This window comes from Betta splendens, chromosome 4, assembly GCF_900634795.4.
Source record: "Betta splendens chromosome 4, fBetSpl5.4, whole genome shotgun sequence".
Classification (NCBI taxonomy): domain Eukaryota; kingdom Metazoa; phylum Chordata; class Actinopteri; order Anabantiformes; family Osphronemidae; genus Betta; species Betta splendens.
This window is the reverse complement of record NC_040884.2, coordinates 33,192,965-33,217,408: the sequence shown is the minus strand read 5'-3', so window position 1 is coordinate 33,217,408 and position 24,444 is coordinate 33,192,965. Positions and strand designations below refer to the sequence as shown.

Below are 24,444 nucleotides of genomic sequence, written 5' to 3'. Positions count from 1 at the left end.
TGATACATTTGGCTATAATTCAACAAATTATTAATGATTTTCAGCAGTTTGTTAATTTCAGCAAATCTTTTTCGTGTTTCCTCCATATGAAATTCAACTACTTCAGCTTCTTCTGCAAATATTCAGCACTGTTTAATCAATCCCTCTTTCTCCTTAGATACATTCAACTATGCTTTACATGATTGAGCTATTTCATCTGTTTTAAATGTTTCAGTTACTTTCAGCAACTCTTTTACTTTTCTCATTCATATGTTTCATATTTTTCAAGTTATTAAGCTTTTTTAACTTTTTTTTCCCATTGAAATGAATGGGAACAACTTTTCAAATTCTCTTCAGCTTTGTCTACTTTCAGCTTTAACTACTTCCGCATACTTTAAGCTACAGACACCATTTAAACTACAAAATAATCTTCAACTATTCAACTATTAATCTTCCAGAAATCGTTTAAATATCTTTAATAGTTTCTGATGTATAGCAGTTTAAATATTGGGTGGTTTTTGGTCAATTTTCATCTTTTCCATTAGTGTGTATTGGGTTATTTAGAGTGCGTGATGTCACAGCCAGAGTGCGAGGGGGACGTTTTTTTTAAGATAGAACTTCTGTCTTTAACTCGTCACTACGGACACAATTTTCCCTCTATCAACGTAATTATTTCACTAAATCGTAGTCATACTTGTCTTCTTTCTAATGATGTGTCTGGCTTTACTCTCAGACCTATACTTTAGTCGCTATCAACCTCAAAGCGCAGAGAGATCCTGGATTTCTCCCATTAACTCTAATGATAATTTTCGGCAGACGTCTGGGGAGAAAAACAAGAGGAGAAGTATTTTGAAATTGCGACTGCAGCTACAAACATTTGTCCTCAAACATAAAATTCACACCATTTGCTCATTGAAGACTTGGGACTCGTAAAATGAAATAATTTTTGTGATAACTATTATGGTTTAGCTGGAACAAGCCTGTTTATTCAGGGTGAAACTCTGCTTTTACAGAGCAGAGTGAGCCTGATTTTCCCGCCTTTCGTCTCCATGGCGACGGCGCAGCTGCAGATTTCACTGACAGGTCAAACTCCTGATGCTCAGTGTAGACAGCAGTTCCATGCGTATTACTGATTACTCAACTACACTATTGGATTGTGTAGTAATTAAGCACACACTTCCTCTTAATCCTTTCAAAATAAAAGCACCAAGCCAAATATTTAGCTTTAATACCAACATTTCTGCTTTTATATGGGTAATTATGATTATTTAAAGATAGATTAACAGTTTAGTAATTACCCACACATGCTACATCTATGTCCTTTCAAAATAAAAGCACCAATGCAATTTATTAGCTTTAACTGCACCGTTTTTGCCTTTGAATGGTTAATTATGATTATTTAAAGACTAATTGACAGTTATGCTATTACCCCCACACGTTTCCTCTAAATCCTTTCAAAATAAAAGCACCAATTACAATTTACTTCTTTTAATGGCAAGATTGATTAGAACATTTCTGGTTCTGAATACTTACCAATCGTTAATGAGACACTTTAGAGTTCAGCAAATAACCACTCAAACTTATTAGGGTGATTTTATTCTGAAAGGGCTTAACCTAATTTTTTTTCTTTAATAGGGCAATTCTTGCTATTGAATGACATATTATGACTGTCTAATGACTATTTTATAGTTTAGTAATTACTCACACACAACCTCTAAATCCTTTCAAAATAAAAGCACCAATCCAGATTTCTAGCTTTAATAGCACTATTTGTGCTTTTGAATGGGTAATCATGACTGGTTAGTGTGACTGTTTTACAGTTTAGCTATTAAGCACACACAGCCCCTCTACATCCTTTCAAAATAAAAGCCCCAATCCTGATCTTTGGCTAAAGATAACAATAGTTCTGCTTTCAACAGGTGTATTATGACTAATTATTTAGACTAATATACTGTTTAGCAAATACCTGCACAGGCCTTTTCCATATTCTTTCAAAATAAAAGCACCAATCCGAATTTTTAGCTTTAATAGGACTATTTATACTTTTTAATGGGTAATCGTGACTGGTTATTGTGACTGTTTTACAGTTTAGCTATTAAGCACACACAGCTTCTCCACATCCTTTCAAAAAAAAAGCCCAAATCCTGATTTTTAACTAAAGATAGCAATATTTCTGCTTCCAACAGGTTTATTATGACTATTTATTTAGACTAAAATACTGCACACACAGTTTCTCCAAATCCTTTCAAAATAAAAGCCCCATTCCAGATCTTTAGCTAAAAAGGGCAATATTTCTGCGTTCAGCTGGTGTATTGTTACTAGATGATAAGACAATCTTAATGTTTAGAAATTGCCTTTATTATTACAAGTTAATGAAACAATTTAACAATTACTCACACAAGCTTCCTGTAAGTCATTTCAAAATAAGAATACTAAACTTTTAGTGCAACTAACTAAGCTCTAAACCTTTTTAATTTATGCTTTTGACTGCTTTTTTGTTATTTAGGACAACTTAATGAGCGCTTTTCCCAGTTTACCAATTTAGGACACACACTTCCTCAAATTACTTTCAAAATAAAAGCACCAATTACAATTTATTACCTTTAATGGCAAGATTGATTAGAACATTTCTGGTTCTGAATACTTACCAATCGTTAATGAGACACTTTAGAGTTCAGCAAATAACCACTCACACTTATTAGGGTGATTTTATTCTGAAAGGGCTTAACCTAAATTTTTTCCTTTAATAGGGCAATTCTTGCTATTGAATGACATATTATGACTGTCTAATGACTATTTTATAGTTTAGTAATTACTCACACACGACCTCTAAATCCTTTCAAAATAAAAGCACCAATCCAGATTTTTAGCTTTAATAGCACTATTTGTGCTTTTGAATGGGTAATCATGACTGGTTAGTGTGACTGTTTTACAGTTTAGCTATTAAGCACGTACAGCCCCTCTACATCCTTTCAAAATAAAAGCCCCAATCCTGATCTTTAGCTAAAGATAACAATAGTTCTGCTTTCAACAGGTGTATTATGACTAGTTATTTAGACTAATATACTGTTTAGCAAATACCTGCACAGGCATTTTCCATATTCTTTTAAAATAAAAGCACCAATCCAAATTTTTAGCTTTAATAGGACTATTTATACTTTTTAATGGGTAATCGTGACTGGTTATTGTGACTGTTTTACAGTTTAGCTATTAAGCACACACAGCTTCTCCACATCCTTTCAAAATAAAAGCCCAAATCCTGATTTTTAACTAAAGATAGCAATATTTTCTTCTTCCAACAGGTCTATTATGATTATTATTTAGACTAAAATACTGCACACACAGTTTCTCCAAATCCTTTCAAAATAAAAGCCCCATTCCAGATCTTTAGCTAAAAAGGGCAATATTTCTGCGTTCAGCTGGTGTATTGTTACTAGATGATAAGACAATCTTAATGTTTAGAAATTGCCTGCACAGGTGTCCTCGATATCCTTTCAAAATAAAAGTACCAATCCAAATTTTTAGTTTTAATAGCATAAACTCTGTTTTTGAATGGGTAATTGTGACAAGTAATGAGACTATTTTAAAGTTTAGCTATAAACACATACATCTCTAAATCATTTTAAAATAAAAGCATTAAACCAATTTTTTTGCTTTGATGGAATAAATTCTGCTTTTGAATGGTCAATTGTAAATCAGCAATAAGTCTATACCAGTTATTACTGGTTTATTATTACTAGTTAATGAAACAATTTAACAATTACTCACACAAGCTTCCTGTAAGTCATTTCAAAATAAGAATACTAAACTTTTAGTGCAACTAACTAAGCTCTAAACCTTTTTAATTTATGCTTTTGACTGCTTTTTTGTTATTTAGGACAACTTAATGAGCGCTTTTCCCAGTTTACCAATTTAGGACACACACTTCCTCAAATTACTTTCAAAATAAAAGCACCAATCTAATTATTTAGCCTAAATATCACATTTGTGAATTTGACTAGTTAATTATAACCAGTTAATGAAACTATTCTACTGTTCAGCAATTATCTGCACACACTTCCTTCAAAGCTTTAACTTTTATCAATTTAAATCCAAATAGTTGTTCTGAAGCAAATTTAAGCCGTATTAAATATTTCCAAAACGTTAAGCTACTCATTAAGCTCTTGAAATCAAAACTATTTAATTACAATATTTAGACATTTTGATACATTTGGCTATAATTCAACAAATTATTAATTGATTTTCAGCAGTTTGTTAATTTCAGCAAATCTTTTTCGTGTTTCCTCCATATGAAATTCAACTACTTCAGCTTCTTCTGCAAATATTCAGCACTGTTTAATCAATTCCTATTTCTCCTTAGATACATTCAACTATGCTTTACATGATTGAGCTATTTCATCCGTTTTAAATGTTTCAGTTACTTTCAGCAACTCTTCAGGAATATTTTCAGCTTGGAAGCATTCACTGTGCATTTTCTTATGGAAATGCTTTTTCTAGTTATTATTATTATTATTCTACTTATTCCGCCCTTTTTTTGATTGCTATCTACTTTTTAACGCTTCATCGTAGAATCGTCGATCAACTTTCTAAACGTGTGTCATCTTTAGGAGATGTGGGCTATTACTTTTTATGTTTTCAGCTTTTCAACTTTTAACGTTATTCAACTTTTTTCATCGTTTTTTTATAATGGTCGTCTATGGGAATCATCGTTAAACTTTTTGTCAACTTCCCTCTTTTCATCAGCGTCTATCATTGTCATACTTTGGCGTAGAAACGTCATTTCAACTTCAGAAGCGTCCATCATCGCTCAACTTTCTCCTCGTAAATCAGCGTTGTCGTATCTTCTATACTTTTCGACTAGTGAGCGTTTAAATATGGTGTGGTTTTTGTTAAATTTTCAGCTTTTCCATTAGTGTGTATTGGTTCATTTAGAGTGCGTGATGTCACAGCCAGAGTGCGAGGGTGCGCTTTTTAAAGACAGAACTTCGGTCTTTAACTCGTCACTACAGCCACAATTTCTACTCTATGAACGTAATTATTTCACTAAATCGTAGTCATACTTGTCTTCTTTCTAATGATGTGTCTGGCTTTACCCTCAGACTTATACTTTAGTCGCTATCCACCTCAAAGCACAGAGAGATCCTGAAATTCTCCCATAGACTCTAATGATAATTTTTGGCAGACGTCTGGAGAAAAACAAGGAGGAGACATATTTTGAAATTGCGACTGTGGCTACAAACGTTTGTCCTCAAACATAAAATTCACACCATTTGCTCATTGAAGCCTTGGGACTCGAAAAATGAAATAATCTTTGTGATAACTATTATGATTTAGCTGGAACAAGCCTGTTTATACAGGGTGAAACTCTGCTTTTACAGAGCAGAGTGAGCCTGATTTTCCCGCCTTTTGTCTCCATGGCGACGGCGCAGCTGCAGATTTGACTGACAGGTCAAACTGCTGATGCTCAGTGTACAGAGCAGTTCCATGCTTGTTACTGATTAGTCAACCACACTATTGGATTGTGTAGTGATTAAGCACACACTTCCTCTAAATCCTTTCAAAATAAAAGCACCAAGCCAAATAATTAGCTTTAATAGCAGTATTTCTGCTTTTAGATGGGTAATTATGACTTTTTAAAGATAGAATAACAGTTTAGTAATTACCCACACATGCTTCCTCTAAATCCTTTCAAAATAAAAGCACCAATGCCAATTATTAGCTTTAACTGCACTGTTTTTGCCTTTGAATGGGTAATTATGATTATTTAAAGGCTAATTGACAGTTATGCTATTACCCCCACACATTTCCTCTAAATCCTTTCAAAATAAAAGCACCAATTACAATTTATTACCTTTAATGGCAAGATTGATTAGAACATTTCTGGTTCTGAATACTTACCAATCGTTAATGAGACACTTTAGAGTTCAGCAAATAACCACTCACCCTTATTAGGGTGATTTTATTCTGAAAGGGCTTAACCTAAATTTTTCTTTTAATAGGGCAATTCTTGCTATTGAATGACATATTATGACTGTCTAATGACTATTTTATAGTTTAGTAATTACTCACACACGACCTCTAAATCCTTTCAAAATAAAAGCACCAATCCAGATTTTTAGCTTTAATAGCACTATTTGTGCTTTGAATGGGTAATCATGACTGGTTAGTGTGACTGTTTTACAGTTTAGCTATTAAGCACGTACAGCCCCTCTACATCCTTTCAAAATAAAAGCCCCAATCCTGATCTTTAGCTAAAGATAACAATAGTTCTGCTTTCAACAGGTGTATTATGACTAGTTATTTAGACTAATATACTGTTTAGCAAATACCTGCACAGGCATTTTCCATATTCTTTTCAAATAAAAGCACCAATCCAAATTTTTAGCTTTAATAGGACTATTTATACTTTTTAATGGGTAATCGTGACTGGTTATTGTGACTGTTTTACAGTTTAGCTATTAAGCACACACAGCTTCTCCACATCCTTTCAAAATAAAAGCCCAAATCCTGATTTTTAACTAAAGATAGCAATATTTCTGCTTCCAACAGGTTTATTATGACTATTTATTTAGACTAAAATACTGCACACACAGTTTCTCCAAATCCTTTCAAAATAAAAGCCCCATTCCAGTTCTTTAGCTAAAAAGGGCAATATTTCTGCGTTCAGCTGGTGTATTGTAACTAGATGATAAGACAATCTTAATGTTTAGAAATTGCCTGCACAGGTGTCCTCGATATCCTTTTAAAATAAAAGTACCAATCCAAATTTTTAGTTTTAATAGCATAAACTCTGTTTTTGAATGGGTAATTGTGACAAGTAATGAGACTATTTTAAAGTTTAGCTATAAACACATACATCTCTAAATCATTTTAAAATAAAAGCATTAAACCAATTTTTTTGCTTTGATAGAATAAATTCTGCTTTTGAATGGTCAATTGTAAATCAGCAATAAGTCTATACCAGTTATTACTGGTTTATTATTACTAGTTAATGAAACAATTTAACAATTACTCACACAAGCTTCCTGTAAGTCATTTCAAAATAAGAATACTAAACTTTTAGTGCAACTAACTAAGCTCTAAACCTTTTTAATTTATGCTTTTGACTGCTTTTTTGTTATTTAGGACAACTTAATGAGCGCTTTTCCCAGTTTACCAATTTAGGACACACACTTCCTCAAATTACTTTCAAAATAAAAGCACCAATCTAATTATTTAGCCTAAATATCACATTTGTGAATTTGACTAGTTAATTATAACCAGTTAATTAAACTATTCTACTGTTCAGCAATTATCTGCACACACTTCCTTCAATGCTCAGTGTAGACAGCAGTTCCATGCTTGTTACTGATTACTCAACTACACTATTGGATTGTGTAGTAATTAAGCAGACACTTCCTCTAAATCCTTTCAAAATAAAAGCACCAAGCCAAATAATTAGCTTTAATAGCAATATTTCTGCTTTTAGATGGGTAATTATGACTGTTTAAATATAGATTAACAGTTTAGTAATGACCCACACATGCTTCCTCTACATCCTTTCAAAATAAAAGCACCAATGCCAATTATTAGCTTTAACTGCACTGTTTTTGCCTTTGAATGGGTAATTATGATTATTTAAAGACTAGTTGACAGTTACGCTATTACCCCCACACATTTCCTCCAAATCCTTTCAAAATAAAAGCACCAATTACAATTTATTACCTTTAATGGCAAGATTGATTAGAACATTTCTGGTTCTGAATACTTACCAATCATTAATGAGACTACTTTAGAGTTCAGTAAATAGCCACTCAAAGTTATTAGGGTGCTTTTATTCTGAAAGGGCTAAATCTAAATCTTTTGCTTTAATAGGGCTATTGTTGCTATTGAATGATAAATTATGACTATCTAATGACTATTTTATAGTTTAGTAATCACTCACACACAACCTCTAAATCCTTTCAAAATAAAAGCACCAATGTAATTTATTATCTTAAATGGCAAGATTTTTGTTTCTGACTGGTAAATTTTTAATAGTTATTTAACTATTACATAGTTAGGTAATTATTTACAAATACTTTCTTCAAATCAAAAAGCTAGTCAGCTTATTTATGATTGTCAACAATGCAACTTGGTCAACTTTTTAATCTTTGACATCTTTTCAGCTTGGTCAAATTAGGAATTTTTTAAATCGCCATCTTTTGTCATCGTTTTATTCTTTGTCAACGTTTTCTCGTTTTCATCGTTTTCATCTTTTTGTCGTAGTCAACTTTTGGACGCAGTCAACTTTTTGACGTCAGCGGCTTAATCAGCGTTTGTCATCGTTGCGGCAGCAGATCAGCTCTCCCACGTAATTTCTCGAGAAATTACTTTTTCTAGTTATTATTATTATTCTTCTACTTATTCCGCCCTTTTTTTGATTGCTATCTACTTTTTAACGCTTCATCGTAGAATCGTCGTTCAACTTTCTAAACGTGTGTCATCTTTAGGAGATGTGGGCTATTACTTTTTATGTTTTCAGCTTTTCAACTTTTAATGTTATTCAACTTTTTTCATCGTTTTTTTATAATGGTCGTCTATGGGAATCATCGTTAAACTTTTTGTCAACTTCCCTCTTTTCATCAGCGTCTATCATCGTCATACTTTGGCGTAGAAACGTCATTTCAACTTCAAAAGCGTCCATCATCGCTCAACTTTCTCCTCGTAAATCAGCGTTGTCGTATCTTCTATACTTTTTGACTCGTGAGTGTTTAAATATGGTGTGGTTTTTGTTAAATTTTCAGCTTTTCCATTAGTGTGTATTGGGTCATTTAGAGTGTGTGATGTCACAGCCAGAGTGCGAGGGTGCGCTTTTTTAAGACAGAACTTCTGTCTCTAACTTGTCACTACAGCCACAATTTTTACTCTATCAACGTAATTATTTCACTAAATCGTAGTCATACTTGTCTTCTTTCTAATGATGTGTCTGGCTTTACCCTCAGACTTATACTTTAGTCGCTATCGACCTCAAAGCACAGAGAGATCCTGAAATTCTCCCATAGACTCTAATGATAATTTTTGGCAGACGTCTGGAGAAAAAAAAGGAGGAGACATATTTTGAAATTGCGACTGTGGCTACAAACGTTTGTCCTCAAACAAAAAATTCACACCATTTGCTCATTGAAGCCTGGGACTCGTAAAATGAAATAATTTTTGTGATAACTATCATGGTTTAGCTGGAACAAGCCTGTTTATACAGGGTGAAACTCTGCTTTTACAGAGCAGAGTGAGCCTGATTTTCCCGCCCTTCGTCTCCATGGCGACGGCGCAGCTGCAGATTTCACTGACAGGTCAAACTCCTGATGCTCAGTGTAGGCAGCAGTTTCATGCTTATTACTGATTACTCAACTACACTATTGGATTGTGTAATAATTAAGCACACACTTCCTCTAAATCCTTTCAAAATAAAAGCACCAAGCCAAATAATTAGCTTTAATAGCAATATTTCTGCTTTTAGATCTGTAATTATGACTATTTAAAGATAGATTAACAGTTTAGTAATTACCCACACATGCTTCCTCTAAACCCTTTCAAAATAAAAGCACCAATGCCAATTATTATCTTTAACTGCACTGTTTTTTGCCTTTGAATGGGTAATTATGATTATTTAAAGACTAATTGACAGTTACGCTATTACCCCCCACACATTTCCTCTAAATCCTTTCAAAATAAAAGCACCAATTACAATTTATTACCTTTAATGGCAAGATTGATTAGAAAAGTTGTGGTTCTGAATACTTGCCAATCGTTATAGAGACTACTTTAGAGTTCAGTAAATAGCCACTCAAACTTATTAGGGTGCTTTTATTCTGAAAGGGCTAAATCTAAATCTTTTGTTTTAATAGGGCTATTCTTGCTATTGAATGATAAATTATGATTATCTAATGACTATTTTATAGTTTAGTAATCGCCCACACACAACCTCTAAATCCTTTCAAAATAAAAGCACCAATGTAATTTATTACCTTAAATGGCAAGATTTTTGTTTCTGACTGGTAAATTTTTACTAGTTATTAAACTATTACACAAGTAATTATTTACAAATACTTTCTTCAAATTAAAAGCTAGTCAGCTTATTTATGATTGTCAACAATGCACTCTGGTCAACTTTTAATCTGTGATCTATTTTTTACCTTGGTCAACTTTTGAATCATTGTCATATTTTAATCTTGTCCTAGTATGACATTGGTCATCTTTTTAATCGCCATCTTTTGTCATCGTTTTATTCTTTGTCAACGTTTTCTCGTTTTCATCGCTTTGCCGTAGTCAACTTTTGGACGTAGTCAACTTTTTTGACGTCAGCAGCTTAATCAGCGTTTGTCATCGTTGCGGCAGCAGATCAGCTCTCCCACGTAATTTCTCGAGAAATTACTTTTTCTAGTTATTAGTGGGAGAGCTGAACAGCTCTCACACTATTGTTATCTTCGGTCTTTATTATTATTATTATTCTTCTTCTACTTATTCCGCCCTTTTTTTGATTGCTATCTACTTTTTAACGCTTCATCGTAGAATCGTCGTTCAACTTTCTAAACGTGTGTCATCTTTAGGAGATGTGGGCTATTACTTTTATGTTTTCAGCTTTTCAACTTTTAATGTTATTCAACTTTTTTCATCGTTTTTTTATAATGGTCGTCTATGGGAATCATCGTTCAACTTTTTGTCAACTTCCCTCTTTTCATCAGCGTCTATCATCGTCATACTTTGGCGTAGAAACGTCATTTCAACTTCAAAAGCGTCCATCATCGCTCAACTTTCTCCTCGTAAATCAGCGTTGTCGTATCTTCTATACTTTTTGACTCGTGAACGTTTAAATATGGTGTGGTTTTTGTTAAATTTTCAGCTTTTCCATTAGTGTGTATTGGGTCAGTTAGAGTGCGTGATGTCACAGCTACAGTGAGAATGTGCGCTTTTTTAAGACAGAACTTCTGTCTCTAACTTGTCACTACAGCCACAATTTTTACTCTATCAACGTAATTATTTCACTAAATCGTAGTCATACTTGTCTTCTTTCTAATGATGTGTCTGGCTTTACCCTCAGACTTATACTTTAGTCGCTATCGACCTCAAAGCACAGAGAGATCCTGAAATTCTCCCATAGACTCTAATGATAATTTTTGGCAGACGTCTGGAGAAAAAAAAGGAGGAGACATATTTTGAAATTGCGACTGTGGCTACAAACGTTTGTCCTCAAACATAAAATTCACACCATTTGCTCATTGAAGCCTTGGGACTCGTAAAATGAAATAATTTTTGTGATAACTATCATGGTTTAGCTGGAACAAGCCTGTTTATACAGGGTGAAACTCTGCTTTTACAGAGCAGAGTGAGCCTGATTTTCCCGCCTTTCGTCTCCATGGCGACGGCGCAGCTGCAGATTTCACTGACAGGTCAAACTCCTGATGCTCAGTGTAGGCAGCAGTTTCATGCTTATTACTGATTACTCAACTACACTATTGGATTGTGTAGTAATTAAGCACACACTTCCTCTAAATCCTTTCAAAATAAAAGCACCAAGCCAAATAATTAGCTTTAATAGCAATATTTCTGCTTTTAGATGGGTAATTATGACTATTTAAAGATACATTAACAGTTTAGTAATTACCCACACATGCTTCCTATACGTCCTTTCAAAATAAAAGCACCTATGCAATTTATTAGCTTTAGCTGCACTGTTTTTGCCTTTGAATGGTTAATTATGATTATTTAAAGATTAATTAACAGGTACGCTATTACCCCCCCACATTTCCTCTAAATCCTTTCAAAATAAAAGCACCAATTACAATTTATTACCTTTTAATGGCAAGATTGATTAGAACATTTCTGGTTCTGAATACTTACCAATTTTTAATGAGACTATTTAAGAGTTCAGCAAATAACCACTCACACTTATTAGGGTGCTTTTATTCTGAAAGGGCTTAATCTAAATTTTTTGCTTTAATAGGGCTATTCTTGCTAGTGAATGATAAATTATGACTATCTAATGACTATTTTATAGTTTAGTAATCACTCACACACAACCTCTAAATCCTTTCAAAATAAAAGCAACAATGTAATTTATTACCCTAAATGGCAAGATTTTTGTTTCTGACCGGTAAATTTTTAATAGTTATTAAACTATTATTTTTATTTGCTATTATTTTATTTTTATTTATTATTTAATTATTTACAAATACTTTCTTCAAATTAAAAAGCTAGTTAGCTAATTCATGATTGTCAACTTTTTAATATTTGACATCTTTTTACCTTGGTCAACTTTTGAATCATTGTCATATTTTTAATCTTGTCTTAGTGTGACCATGGTCATCTTTTTAATCATCATCTTTTTGATCGCCATCTTTTGTCATCGTTTTAATCTTTGTCAACGTTTTCTTGTTTTCATCGTTTTCATCGTTTTGCCGTAGTCAACTTTTGGACGTCAGCAGCTTAATCAGCGTTTGTCATCGTTGCGGCAGCAGATCAGCTCTCCCACGTAATTTCTCGAGAAATTACTTTTTCTAGTTATTATTATTCTTCTTCTACTTATTCCGCCCTTTTTTGATTGCTATCTACTTTTTAACGCTTCATCGTAGAATCGTCGTTCAACTTTCTAAACGTGTGTCATCTTTAGGAGATGTGGGCTATTACTTTTTATGTTTTCAGCTTTTCAACTTTTAATGTTATTCAACTTTTTTCATCGTTTTTTTATAATGGTCGTCTATGGGAATCATCGTTAAACTTTTTGTCAACTTCCCTCTTTTCATCAGCGTCTATCATCGTCATACTTTGGCGTAGAAACGTCATTTCAACTTCAAAAGCGTCCATCATCGCTCAACTTTCTCCTCGTAAATCAGCGTTGTCGTATCTTCTATACTTTTTGACTCGTGAGCGTTTAAATATGGTGTGGTTTTTGTTAAATTTTCAGCTTTTCCATTAGTGTGTATTGGGTCAGTTAGAGTGCGTGATGTCACAGCTACAGTGAGAAGGTGCGCTTTTTTAAGACAGAACTTCTGTCTCTAACTCGTCACTACAGCCACAATTTTTACTCTATCAACATAATTACTTCACTAAATCGTAGTCATACTTGTCTTCTTTCTAATGATGTGTCTGGCTTTACCCTCAGACCTATACTTTAGTCGCTATCGACCTCAAAGCACAGAGAGATCCTGAAATTCTCCCATAGACTCTAATGATAATTTTTGGCAGACGTCTGGAGAAAAACAAGGAGGAAACATATTTTGAAATTGCGACTGTGGCTACAAACGTTTGTCCTCAAACATAAAATTCACACCATTTGCTCATTGAAGCCTTGGGACTCGAAAAATGAAATAATCTTTGTGATAACTATTATGGTTTAGCTGGAACAAGCCTGTTTATACAGGGTGAAACTCTGCTTTTTACAGAGCAGAGTGAGCCTGATTTTCCCGCCTTTTGTCTCCATGGCGACGGCGCAGCTGCAGATTTGACTGACAGGTCAAACTGCTGATGCTCAGTGTACAGAGCAGTTCCATGCTTGTTACTGATTAGTCAACCACACTATTGGATTGTGTAGTGATTAAGCACGCACTTCCTCTAAATCCTTTCAAAATAAAAGCACCAAGCCAAATAATTAGCTTTAATAGCAGTATTTCTGCTTTTAGATGGATAATTATGACTTTTTAAAGATAGATTAACAGTTTAGTAATTACCCACACATGCGTCCTCTAAATCCTTTCAAAATAAAAGCACCAATGCCAATTATTAGCTTTAACTGCACTGTTTTTGCCTTTGAATGGTTAATTATGATTATTTAAAGACTAATTGACAGTTACGCTATTACCCCCACACATTTCCTCCAAATCCTTTCAAAATAAAAGCACCAATTACAATTTATTACCTTTAATGGCAAGATTGATTAGAAAATTTGTGGTTCTGAATACTTGCCAATCGTTATAGAGACTACTTTAGAGTTCAGTAAATAGCCACTCAAACTTATTAGGGTGCTTTTATTCTGAAAGGGCTAAATCTAAATCTTTTGCTTTAATAGGGCTATTCTTGCTATTGAATGATAAATTATGATTATCTAATGACTATTTTATAGTTTAGTAATCGCCCACACACAACCTCTAAATCCTTTCAAAATAAAAGCACCAATGTAATTTATTACCTTAAATGGCAAGATTTTTGTTTCTGACTGGTAAATTTTTACTAGTTATTAAACTATTACACAGGTAATTATTTACAAATACTTTCTTCAAATTAAAAAGCTAGTCAGCTTATTTATGATTGTCAACAATGCACTCTGGTCAACTTTTTAATCTGTGATATATTTTTTACCTTGGTCAACTTTTGAATCATTGTCATATTTTAATCTTGTCCTAGTATGACATTGGTCATCTTTTTAATCGCCATCTTTTGTCATCGTTTTATTCTTTGTCAACGTTTTCTCGTTTTCATCGCTTTGCCGTAGTCAACTTTTGGACGTAGTCAACTTTTTTGACGTCAGCAGCTTAATCAGCGTTTGTCATCGTTGCGGCAGCAGATCAGCTCTCCCACGTAATTTCTCGAGAAATTACTTTTTCCAGTTGTAAACTAAAAGTGTACTCTCACAAGCATGTGCTGGCTAAGGTTTTTCTTGAAAACATCCAAATATTTTTTTGGTTATCTATGTATTATTGTCAGAGGTGACATTTGCCAATCAGGTATAATTTTATTAGGCAGTATTACTGTATAAATGTTGTAAACGGCTGTCTTTATAAACTCCTAGCGCTGATCGTGCAAAGTTTACCATTTTCCGACAGTCCCTGAATGCTACGCGTTTGTCGCGCAACCGTTGTCAACCATTTGAATGAATGGACCAATCAGCGCAACCATTATACGGAAGCTTATCCATCACTGTTGGCCAATGAGCTTGCGGCGCTGTTGTTCGCTTTACTTTTTGAATTGAGGTTAAACTGCAGACATATACCGTGTCGGGACTTTTATGGAATAAATTGCCAACAAATGAAAGAAGACATATTTGGACTTTTATCGTGCATAAGTTATAACATGGGAAGATACCAGACTGTGTTTTGGACCAAACAGGATTTCTTCATTGAATCGTTGGCTTTCTAGCCGTGTAGCTAGCTAAGTTAGTTAGAAGGGTTATCAAATTTAACTGGTTCCACTGCCAGGTCTGTTTTTCATATACATACGGTACAAGTCACCACACCAGTCGGTAGGTCTCATCAACTTTAAGTTTTTGTGTTATTGTTAAATCAGTTTATTGGGTACTTTATGGTAAGTCAGTCAACATGTGACGAAAGCAACCAAAAGCAATTTTGCAGCTCGCGGTGGAACGATGTTGGACAGAAAACGTTAAGCATTTAAAGTCTGATTTTGTTATGTAAATTGTGCTTCAAACCTCGGTAAATGAGTAACTAATTAAATTTCTTACGTTTTGCTTGTTTGACCTTTTTACTACCGCCTGTCCTGTTTTAATTTTAGTCAACATCGCAGCTTATTCTTCCAATTCAACACATCAGCACTAACAAAACCTTGTCATGTAGCCTGTAGATTTTGTTGTGGTTTTTGCTATGTAAAGAGTCAGATAACCTTGAAGTTTCATTGTAAACTTTTTATCACCCATAACCTGTTTTACCAACGTTGTCATTTGTTACATGTTTTTTGTCTTCAGCCTGAATTTTGACGTTTGTTTGACATGTATATTCCTGGCTTTTTCCCCTATACTTTCTCTTTCCTCTCCCTCACTGTGTTCTCCCTCGGTGTCTTCTCTTGTTTGTTCTCTGTAAGTTTTGATCGTTTTGGACACTGTGGTTCCTGCCATGGCTGACAGCAGCATACTGACTTTGGGGACAGCTCGAAGTCTGTTGGTGGATTCTTCGGTCTATGATTCGAGAATTTCTGAAACCACTAAGGACCATGTGTTCCTTGGCATGTCTGGTGAAGATGGGGAAGGTCAGTCTCCAGGCACTATTGGTTTTGTTCATAACTCTTAAAAGCCTGACACATGAAAAAAGACAGAACCAATTGCGATGGTATATAGTTTACTACATACAGTATACATGTGGAGTATAGGGCATTTTTTGTAAATTTATGCCTATAATATTATTTCTTAGATTAAAAGACAATTAATTTTCCATAACATTTTGAAAATATGAATTCATTGGACAGATCTTCTCTCGAAGTTGTGTACAAATAGATTAAAAGGTTAAATTCCTACAGCTGTTTCTTTGGTTAGGTGGGTAAGAGATCATTAGCAATTCTTCTGTATTCCAATTTAAATCCCATATTTGCCAAATAATGTAATAATACTTTGTTAGGGTGGTGCCTGTTAGCATCTACAGCTTTGTTCACTATAGTTCACTATATGTTTAAGGTTGAATCTGCAAGAAAGTGTGCTTCTATTGGTACTTCATCTATTTATTCCTCCTATGCAGGGTTCATACTTGGGTCTTGAATTGATAAATAAAAAGTCAAACATTTGGTGAAACCTGCAGAAATTTTGTGTATTCTTCAGCTAACATTTAGAGGTAATGGCTACTAAATTAGACTTACAATGAATAGGAAACACAAATAAGAAATAAAACTAATGAGTTTTAAAAGTAAAATTTTATTATTAATATAATAATTTAATTTACTAATGTGTGGGATTATGTTGAGTTTTCTATATAGTTGGTTTTTGATTTTTACACGGTCTTAAAACTTACTTTACTCTGACGTGAGAGTGGCCTTAGTGAATTGGCACTACATATACATTCAAAATAATTTACATCAAATTCTTAAATCAATTACAATGATTCCATTGTGATTAATATGATTGTGATATTGAAGTTCTTGCCCTATCAGCACTGAAAGTAAGTGTTGTATTTTGTAACACTTGCTTTGTTCTTCTTTTTCAGACATGCTGCCAAAAGTGGAGACTAGGGTTGTTCTGGTGGGAAAAGCAGGCAGAAATGAAGAACTGGTCAAAGCACTGCAGGTATGTTCTTTGTTAAACATGGAGGTCCACTTTTTCATTATTGCCCTATTGTCACAATTTTTCAGTGTTGTACCTTTTGTGTTAGGTAAAAATCCTCAGGAAGAAAGAAAGTGATCACATGGCTGTTTGTGTTCAGCAAAGTGTAACAGTTATTCCTGCTACAAATACTATGTGTGCATAATAAACATGCAAATAATAACAATAATTTACACAGTCATAGTCGTAAGAGATATTAGAAAAGTTTAGTTAGCGTAACGTGGCAACCTACAACATCCTTCGTCCTTAGACCTCTGACTTAGAAAAGCTTCAGCGAAAAAGGCTACTTACCTTAAATCAGCTAGTCAATTAAACACAAGTCTTGCATCAACCTCACTATACTTTGTGAATCAAACATTTGAACTGGGGATAGAAACTCAAACAAACAATATATACAGACAGATGCATGCAGATGAAACACACAATCTTCCCTTACTGTACGGTCAGCATAAACTTGGTTTTGGAAACATTACAACAATTTAAGTTCAATGCTGAGACTTCTACGTTTGGAGCAATGTCTATTTTGTCTGTTTTGCTTATCTATCTAAAGTCATATTACTTTAATTCTGCATTTTGTCTGATTGATTATTCTTAAGTATTGCCCGAGTGGTTATAGCAACACATCATGAAACTCTTGTGAATTAGAACAAAGAAAAGATGTGAAAACGTTTTTTGTTTCAGTATGCGGCTGTGTCACAATTTCGTGAGGGTCAATATTCAAGATACAAAAAACTTTATTATTCCCAGAGGGAAATTATTTTGCACATGTTGATCGTTGGATCAACATGTGAGATACACACACAGATGGAGATACACACAAGAAGGAAGGGAGATTGAATATAAGAATGTTAACACATCTACACACACTCACAACAAGTCTAAATAGTTATTGCATGGATGAAGATAAACCCATACAGAGAGAGGAGGAGTTGTACAGGCTGATGGCACCGGTAGGAAGGACCTCCGGTGGCGTTCTGTGGAGCACCTAATACTGATCAGCCTCTGGTTGTAGGTGTTCCTCTGTCTAGGCAGCACACTGTGTAGGGGGTGGAGGTGTTGTCTAGGATAGAGAGGAGTTGGACCAGCATCCTCCTCTCAGCTACAGCATGTAGGGGGTCCAGCTCCACCCCCAGAACAGAACCAGCCCTCCTGATCAGGTTGACCAGTCTGTTACTGTCTGCTACATTCATGCTGCTGCCCCACAGACCACAGCATAAAACACAACACTGGCCACCACAGAGTCTTAAAACTTCCTCAGCATGGTGCTGCAGACGTTAAAGGACCTGAGCCTCTCGGCAAGTACATTCTGCTCTGAGCCTTCTTGTACACAGCTGAGGAGTTCTTTATTTTCTTTATTTATTTATATTCCCAGGTATTTGTATTTGGTCACGACCTCCACCTCTTCATTTTTATTAGTAAGAGGGGTGACAGCACTCAGATTTCCTAAAGTTAATCACCAGCTCCTTAGTTTAACTGATGTTCGGTTGGAGGTGCTTCTGTCCACACCAGTCCACAAAGCTGTCCACCACTCCCTGATACTCTGTGACATCACCACCCTGGATACGTCCTACAATAGCAGAGTCCTCAGAGAAGTTCTGGAGATGACAGGACTCCAAGTTTTACCTGAAGTCTGAGGTGTACAGGGTGAAGAGGAAGGGAGACAGGACTGTCTCCTGTGGAGCTTCTGTGCTGCAGACCACGGTGTCAGACACAGTTCTGCAGGCGGACGCACTGGGGGCAGTTGGTGAGGTAGTCCATGTATGATGGCGTTATTCACTCCTAGGTGGGGTTGATATGCAAACTGGAGGGGATCGACTGAGGGTTTGACGAGAGAATGCAGGGAGTCCAGGATCAGCCTCTCAAAAGCCTTCATGATGTCAGAGGTCAGAGCCACAGGTCTGTAGTCGTTGAGAAATCTGGGATATGGCGTCTTATTCACTGGCACAATGCATGACTTTTTCCACATAAGAGGAACTCTCCCCAGCTGCAGACTCAGGTTGAAGATGTATCGGAGGGTTAGGACACCACACAGCTAGGAAGCACAGACTTTCAGCACCCTTGGGCTGATTCTATCAGGTCCTGCAGCCTTCGTTGAGTGAAGCTTGTTCAGCTCCTTTCTCACCTGATCAGCTGTGATTCTGTGTGAGGTGGTGGTGGATGGGCCCAGTAGGTGATGGGGGGGGGGGGCTATCATGGACAGCGGGGGGTTTATGGGCCCAACCTGGAATCTGTTAAATAAGTTATTAAGTTCGTTGGCCCTGTCCATAGACCCCTCAGTCACCTGGCTGCTGCACTTGTAGCCGGTGATGGTCCTCATGCCCCTCCACTTCCCTGGGGTTGTTGTTCAGAAGTCTGTGTTCCAGTTTCCTCCTGTAAGCCTCCTTCCCCCCCTGATTTTGACTGACTGCTCTCTCTGGACACTCCTAGCTGCCTCCGTGTCCCCGGACCTGAATGCTTTCTTCTTTTCATTCAGGGTGGCTTTGATATCACAAGTGACCCATGGCTTATTGTTAGGAAAAGCGTCGAAAGGTTTTATCAGGTATATGGGTGTCCACGCAGAAAATTATATAATCTGTGATGCAGTCTATCAGTCCATCAATGTCCTCACCATGAGGTTCACAGAGAGCCTCCCAGTCAGTGTCTTCAAAGCAGCTCTGCAGAGCAAAGCGGTCCTCATCTTTCCACCTTTTAACAGTTTAAATGGTGGCAGGCTGCCTTTGAACCTGAGAGGTGCTTTGTGAATTGGGATCCGACTTCCACAAAAGGTGGAGGGCAGTGGAAGAGTAGGCATCCTTAACATTAGTGTACATCAGGTCCAGTGTTTTCCCACCTCTGGTGGGACAGCGAAAAAACTGGGTGAATGGAGGAAGTGACTTGTCAAGACTGGTGTTATTAAAGTCACCAGAGATCATAAAGAAAGCGTCAGGATGTCTGGACTGCAGGTTGGAGACGGCCGTCTGTATGACGTCACATGCCGCCACATGCCGCGGCAGCGTTTGCGGAGGGGCGGGGGGGGGGTGTAAACAGCAATAAAGATAACTTGTAGAAACTCTCTGGGTAAATAATATAGACGGAGGCCCACGGCCAGCAGTTCGATGTCAGGGCTGCAGATCCGCAGAACAAAACGATTTTTAAAACCAACTTAGAGATTTAAAGAAGTATATGTATTCATCACAGTCAAGGTAATGTTGAGTTGGTACCAAGCGGTGGAAATTTGTTAGGTCATGGGTAGATGGCTAATAGCAATAGTGTAAAAGAATAGTTTAATCTTTGAAGCAGTTTGAAACTGACTTAATCCTGCTGTAGGATGTTTGATGCAATGCCAAGTCGTCTTTACTTTAGGCAAATTTATACTGCCAGTCCTTCTGGTTTTCGTTGTTCAAGAAACACAGTGTATGAATACTTTTTCCTTGTTAAAAAATACAACATTGTGATGTGTTAAATTCTGTTTCTGTTTGTATTTTGGTAATCACAGTACTGTGCCTTTGATAAGTGCTACCTGAAAGTGATTTGAGGGTGTGGCATCTGACTTTCCAGGTCTTTCGGGCTCTGTCACTTCCTGGCACTCACCAGGGTCCTCCTGCTTAATTCATCTGTTTCTTGCTGTCGACCTGCAGCATAGTCACATCTACATATAACTCCATCAATGTCACTCCCAAATGCCTGCCTGGCCACCCACTGCTCTTACTCAGTCAAATGACAGGAGAGACCCTCCCACCGTTTCTTCATGTGTCCTTCTCTGTCCTTTGCCTTTTCTCATCCTCTTTTCTAAAGGCTTTGAACATTTTATTTTAATTTTTAACAGAAGTCTTTCCTGTGCCTACCCCCTGCAGAGTGTGATATTTGTTTGAAGCTACCGTTTATACTTTTCAAGGACACAGTCCCCACCCTCCACCCTGTCTTGTCTTATCAGTTCCCCTCCTTTCTTTATTTCTAAACTCACCTAACCTCATGCAGGCATTTGTCTCAGATATTTCCCTTTTACTTTTTTATTCTTTTATTTTTTTCTATTATCCCCCACCCACCCCTTTTTGTTATTTTTCTGCTCATAATTTTTCAAATACCACTAATTAACATCCACTTCCTGCTGGTTGGTTTTTACAGGCCATCAGTGTAATGGAGGTACCAGTGGTAAAGATAAGAGAGGGCGAGGCGGGTGCCGAAGAGAAAACTATAATAAAATCTATAGTGAATATGGTAAAGTACAACACCTACCTTTTTTTGAATACCAATTAATTGGAAAAGTAATGAGAAAGTGTTTCATGCGTTATAATTCTCATTGGTTATTAAATGATTTTGAAAGGTTAACTCACTTGTAATTAACTGATTTAGTTAAATATTTAAATATGATAATTGTGTGTGTACTTCCGTCACTGTCTAATGGTACTCAATGCCGAAGCTGATTTCCAGGCTAAAATGTCTCCCTCTAGATTCATCATTCATTTTCACGTATTAATGCAGAATCTCATGCAGTTTCAAGACAACAAAAGCCATTTGCACAAATGATTTAAGGAATGTAATGAACAGCATTGTACCCAACATGCTTTGACCTTTGAGTGCTATTTCATTTAAAATAATTGGTTTAACAATTTGTGAAACTTGTAAATTTGCCTTCTTTTTGGGAGAAATTGAACATTCAACGGGTGGGCTAGCTTCATGTGGGAGGGTGAACAGATGGTGCTTTGCAATTCACATGTCTTTTAGTGAGCAAAGTACAAACTATCATGACTTATTTACAATATAAAATTATCTAAGGTTTCAGGGGCTGTGTTATTTGAGTTAGCTCAGTCTGGGGATGGACTCGCTGGTGCCAAATTTGACAACCCCATTCTGATTATGAGCCTAAAAGACACTTTGATGCTCTATATTTTCTTTCTTGATTTAAAGCCCTTGCATACATTTTTATCCTTAATTTTTTTTCTGATGAATGAATGAACATGTTTAATGTTCTAATAGGTGTTAATTAAATGTCAGCCTTCTGATGTTAAGGGTTTTTAAACTAAGGAAGTACTTACTGTACCAATGTTATTGATCCTTTTAGCAAGCTGATTTAGATGAAATAACAGCAGTGTCAAAATCCTTACTTGGTAATTTTTTTTTAACAGATTATAAAGTCATCTTACAATTTCAATCTAAACGTGGCAGCACAGAGTAATTAGGTTGTTTTCTGTTATCCTCTGCATATACAGTAGTATTCAGTGTTTTGGAAATTTCCTCTATTTGGACCCAACAGGAATGTTTTGCCTAGCCAGTAATTAATAACTGTTTTTCCCCTGTTTCTGGGTTACATCTGCAGTAGCTGCGGTTACCAACCCAATGCGTTATTCAGACTTGTAGTGATTATGTGAGCTGAATTGGGCCCATGTGTCTTCAAAGCGAAATAAAATAATTTGGAACTGTGTATTGAAAGATTTTCAATTTAAATGTATTTTCAGCTTCAGTTTTTATATTTTCGAGTTTCAACTACTTTTTTTATTTTCAAACTTTTTTTTAGTTACAGTTCATTGTTAGTCCCGCCCCTCACACACAAAGTCCGAACCCTAAAAACGGAAAATTGAACATGGAGAAAAAAACAGAAAAAAACAGAAAGGACCTAATAAAATGTCTGCACTGCGCTGATCCTGTTGTGATGTCCCTCGCCTGGAGTCCCGCGTCAGAGAACTTCTGTCAGGCTTTGGCCGGTGTTGACACATGCTGTGTAACGTCCGGGTTCTTCTCTGGGAGCAGCTCCAGTGGTCTATCAGCAACCACAGCTGGACAGAAGCTTTCTGATGCAGGAGTCAACACTGCTATGACCTCTGAAAAACCTTTTAACAGATATTATTTATTAAGAAATGTCAGAAATAAGTTGTATCTGCTTATAGACAGAGCTATACAGTATGCCTTAATGAGACGACACACTCTTCCGCAAGCGACAGTACGACATAAGCAAACTGATCCATCTAACTAATATCACAGGGCAGGGAGAGCACATGTACTGAATATCTGTAATATATCGTTAGGACTTATACCTCCAAATACAGCTTATTTCGGGTTTAAACTGCCATAACCTCTAAATAATATCGTTTTCTATTGGTCACAGCAGCCTGGACTTCAGACAGCTGCTGTCAGGTTTTTAACAGTGGTAGACACATCCTGGATAACGTCTATGCAGTTTACTGATGTGAGCAGTCTTATGAAAACATCATATGAGAGACAAATGATGAGCTGCAATGATCTAAGAGCAAGGAACTTGCTCCATCATACAGTACAGCTCAGTCCACTGTAGCTGCATCCACAGTAGTACGACCCAGACGTTACCCATAATGTGACTACCACCACCAGCAGCAGTCGGACTCTGATGTGAGACTCCAGGCGAGGGATGTCCCGGGGTCAGCACAGTGCTGTGGCACATTCCAACTGAGCAGATATTCAGTATAGGAACTTGCCCTGGCATATTAATTTAGAAGTATCAGTTTGTTTGGAAGGTGGGGATTTGACAGATGAAAACTGCTATACGATGTGCAAAATAAGTTTTACCGCCTCGCCTAGAGTTCCCACCGAGCGTATCTAATGCTGCATTGACTTACGTTTTTGGCAGAACGAAAATACCTATAAGTATCTATTTTGTTAGAAGTGAACAATTAAATAGATAGTTCAAAACTTGCAATAATAATTCTCCAGGTTCCCATCGCTCCTAAAGGCAACGTGTCGTTTTGATAGGTCCTCCATGTTAGTCCCGCCCCTACACGTCAACCAAAAAGTCCGAACGTGAAAAAAATGTGAATCTGGTAAAAGAGTTAACCCTATACCCCCAGCTCTCCCATATAAGGGTGAAATGGTCCAGATTGGGTCCTTTTGACTGAGTAAAGACATGTTTAATAATAAATTAAACAGTAGAACATAGGCTACAGCACTATATGAATATCTTTTAGGTGTATGAAAAGCACCCTCAGTTAAAAAAGACACCTCATTGACCACAGGCAGTTGTTGCTAGGCAGAGATATGGCCATACAGACACCTACCCTCTGGTGGACATAAGTGTCAGATTTGGGCAGGCTGGACAATGACTGGACACTGTTTATATTTAGTCAGATAGGTATAAATAACTGTTATTTGGATACATTGATCACTTTTATTGCTTTTATAGGTGCTTTAGTCCACTTTGACTAGTGGAGCACCGAGAACTGAGAACCTCCTCTGACTGTTCGCATTGAAATCGTTATCCTCCTTCACTTCATCAAAACCATCGTTTTACTGAGTTAATGGGTCACTAATTTTGCTGTGATTATATCGAGGTTAGAAGTTGCTGAGGCCTCTATTTACAGAGATATTTATCCTAAAGGTGGATTATTCTTTAGACAGAGCTGAATATATATATATATATATATATATATATATATATATATATATATATATATATATATATATATATATATATATATATATATATATATATATATATATATATATATATATATATATAATCACAC

General features: G+C 36.0%; 1 protein-coding gene across 3 annotated transcripts in view; it reads left to right on the top strand.

The window, feature by feature from the left end:
• Positions 1-14,823: 14,823 nt before the first annotated feature.
• Positions 14,824-24,444, top strand: part of LOC114854179 (protein ECT2-like) — a 16,957-nt gene continuing 7,336 nt past the window's right edge. Inside the window, exons 1-4 of one of the 3 annotated variants that reach the window (XM_041070496.2) lie at positions 14,824-15,172; positions 15,748-15,912; positions 16,857-16,936; positions 21,077-21,169. In XM_041070496.2, the coding sequence (XP_040926430.1) occupies positions 15,780-15,912; positions 16,857-16,936; positions 21,077-21,169 (306 nt within the window). In that variant the 5' untranslated portion in view covers positions 14,824-15,172; positions 15,748-15,779. The remainder of the gene's footprint in view (positions 15,173-15,747; positions 15,913-16,856; positions 16,937-21,076; positions 21,170-24,444) is intronic. The other 2 variants (XM_029148347.3, XM_029148348.3) reach the window with 2 other exon arrangements.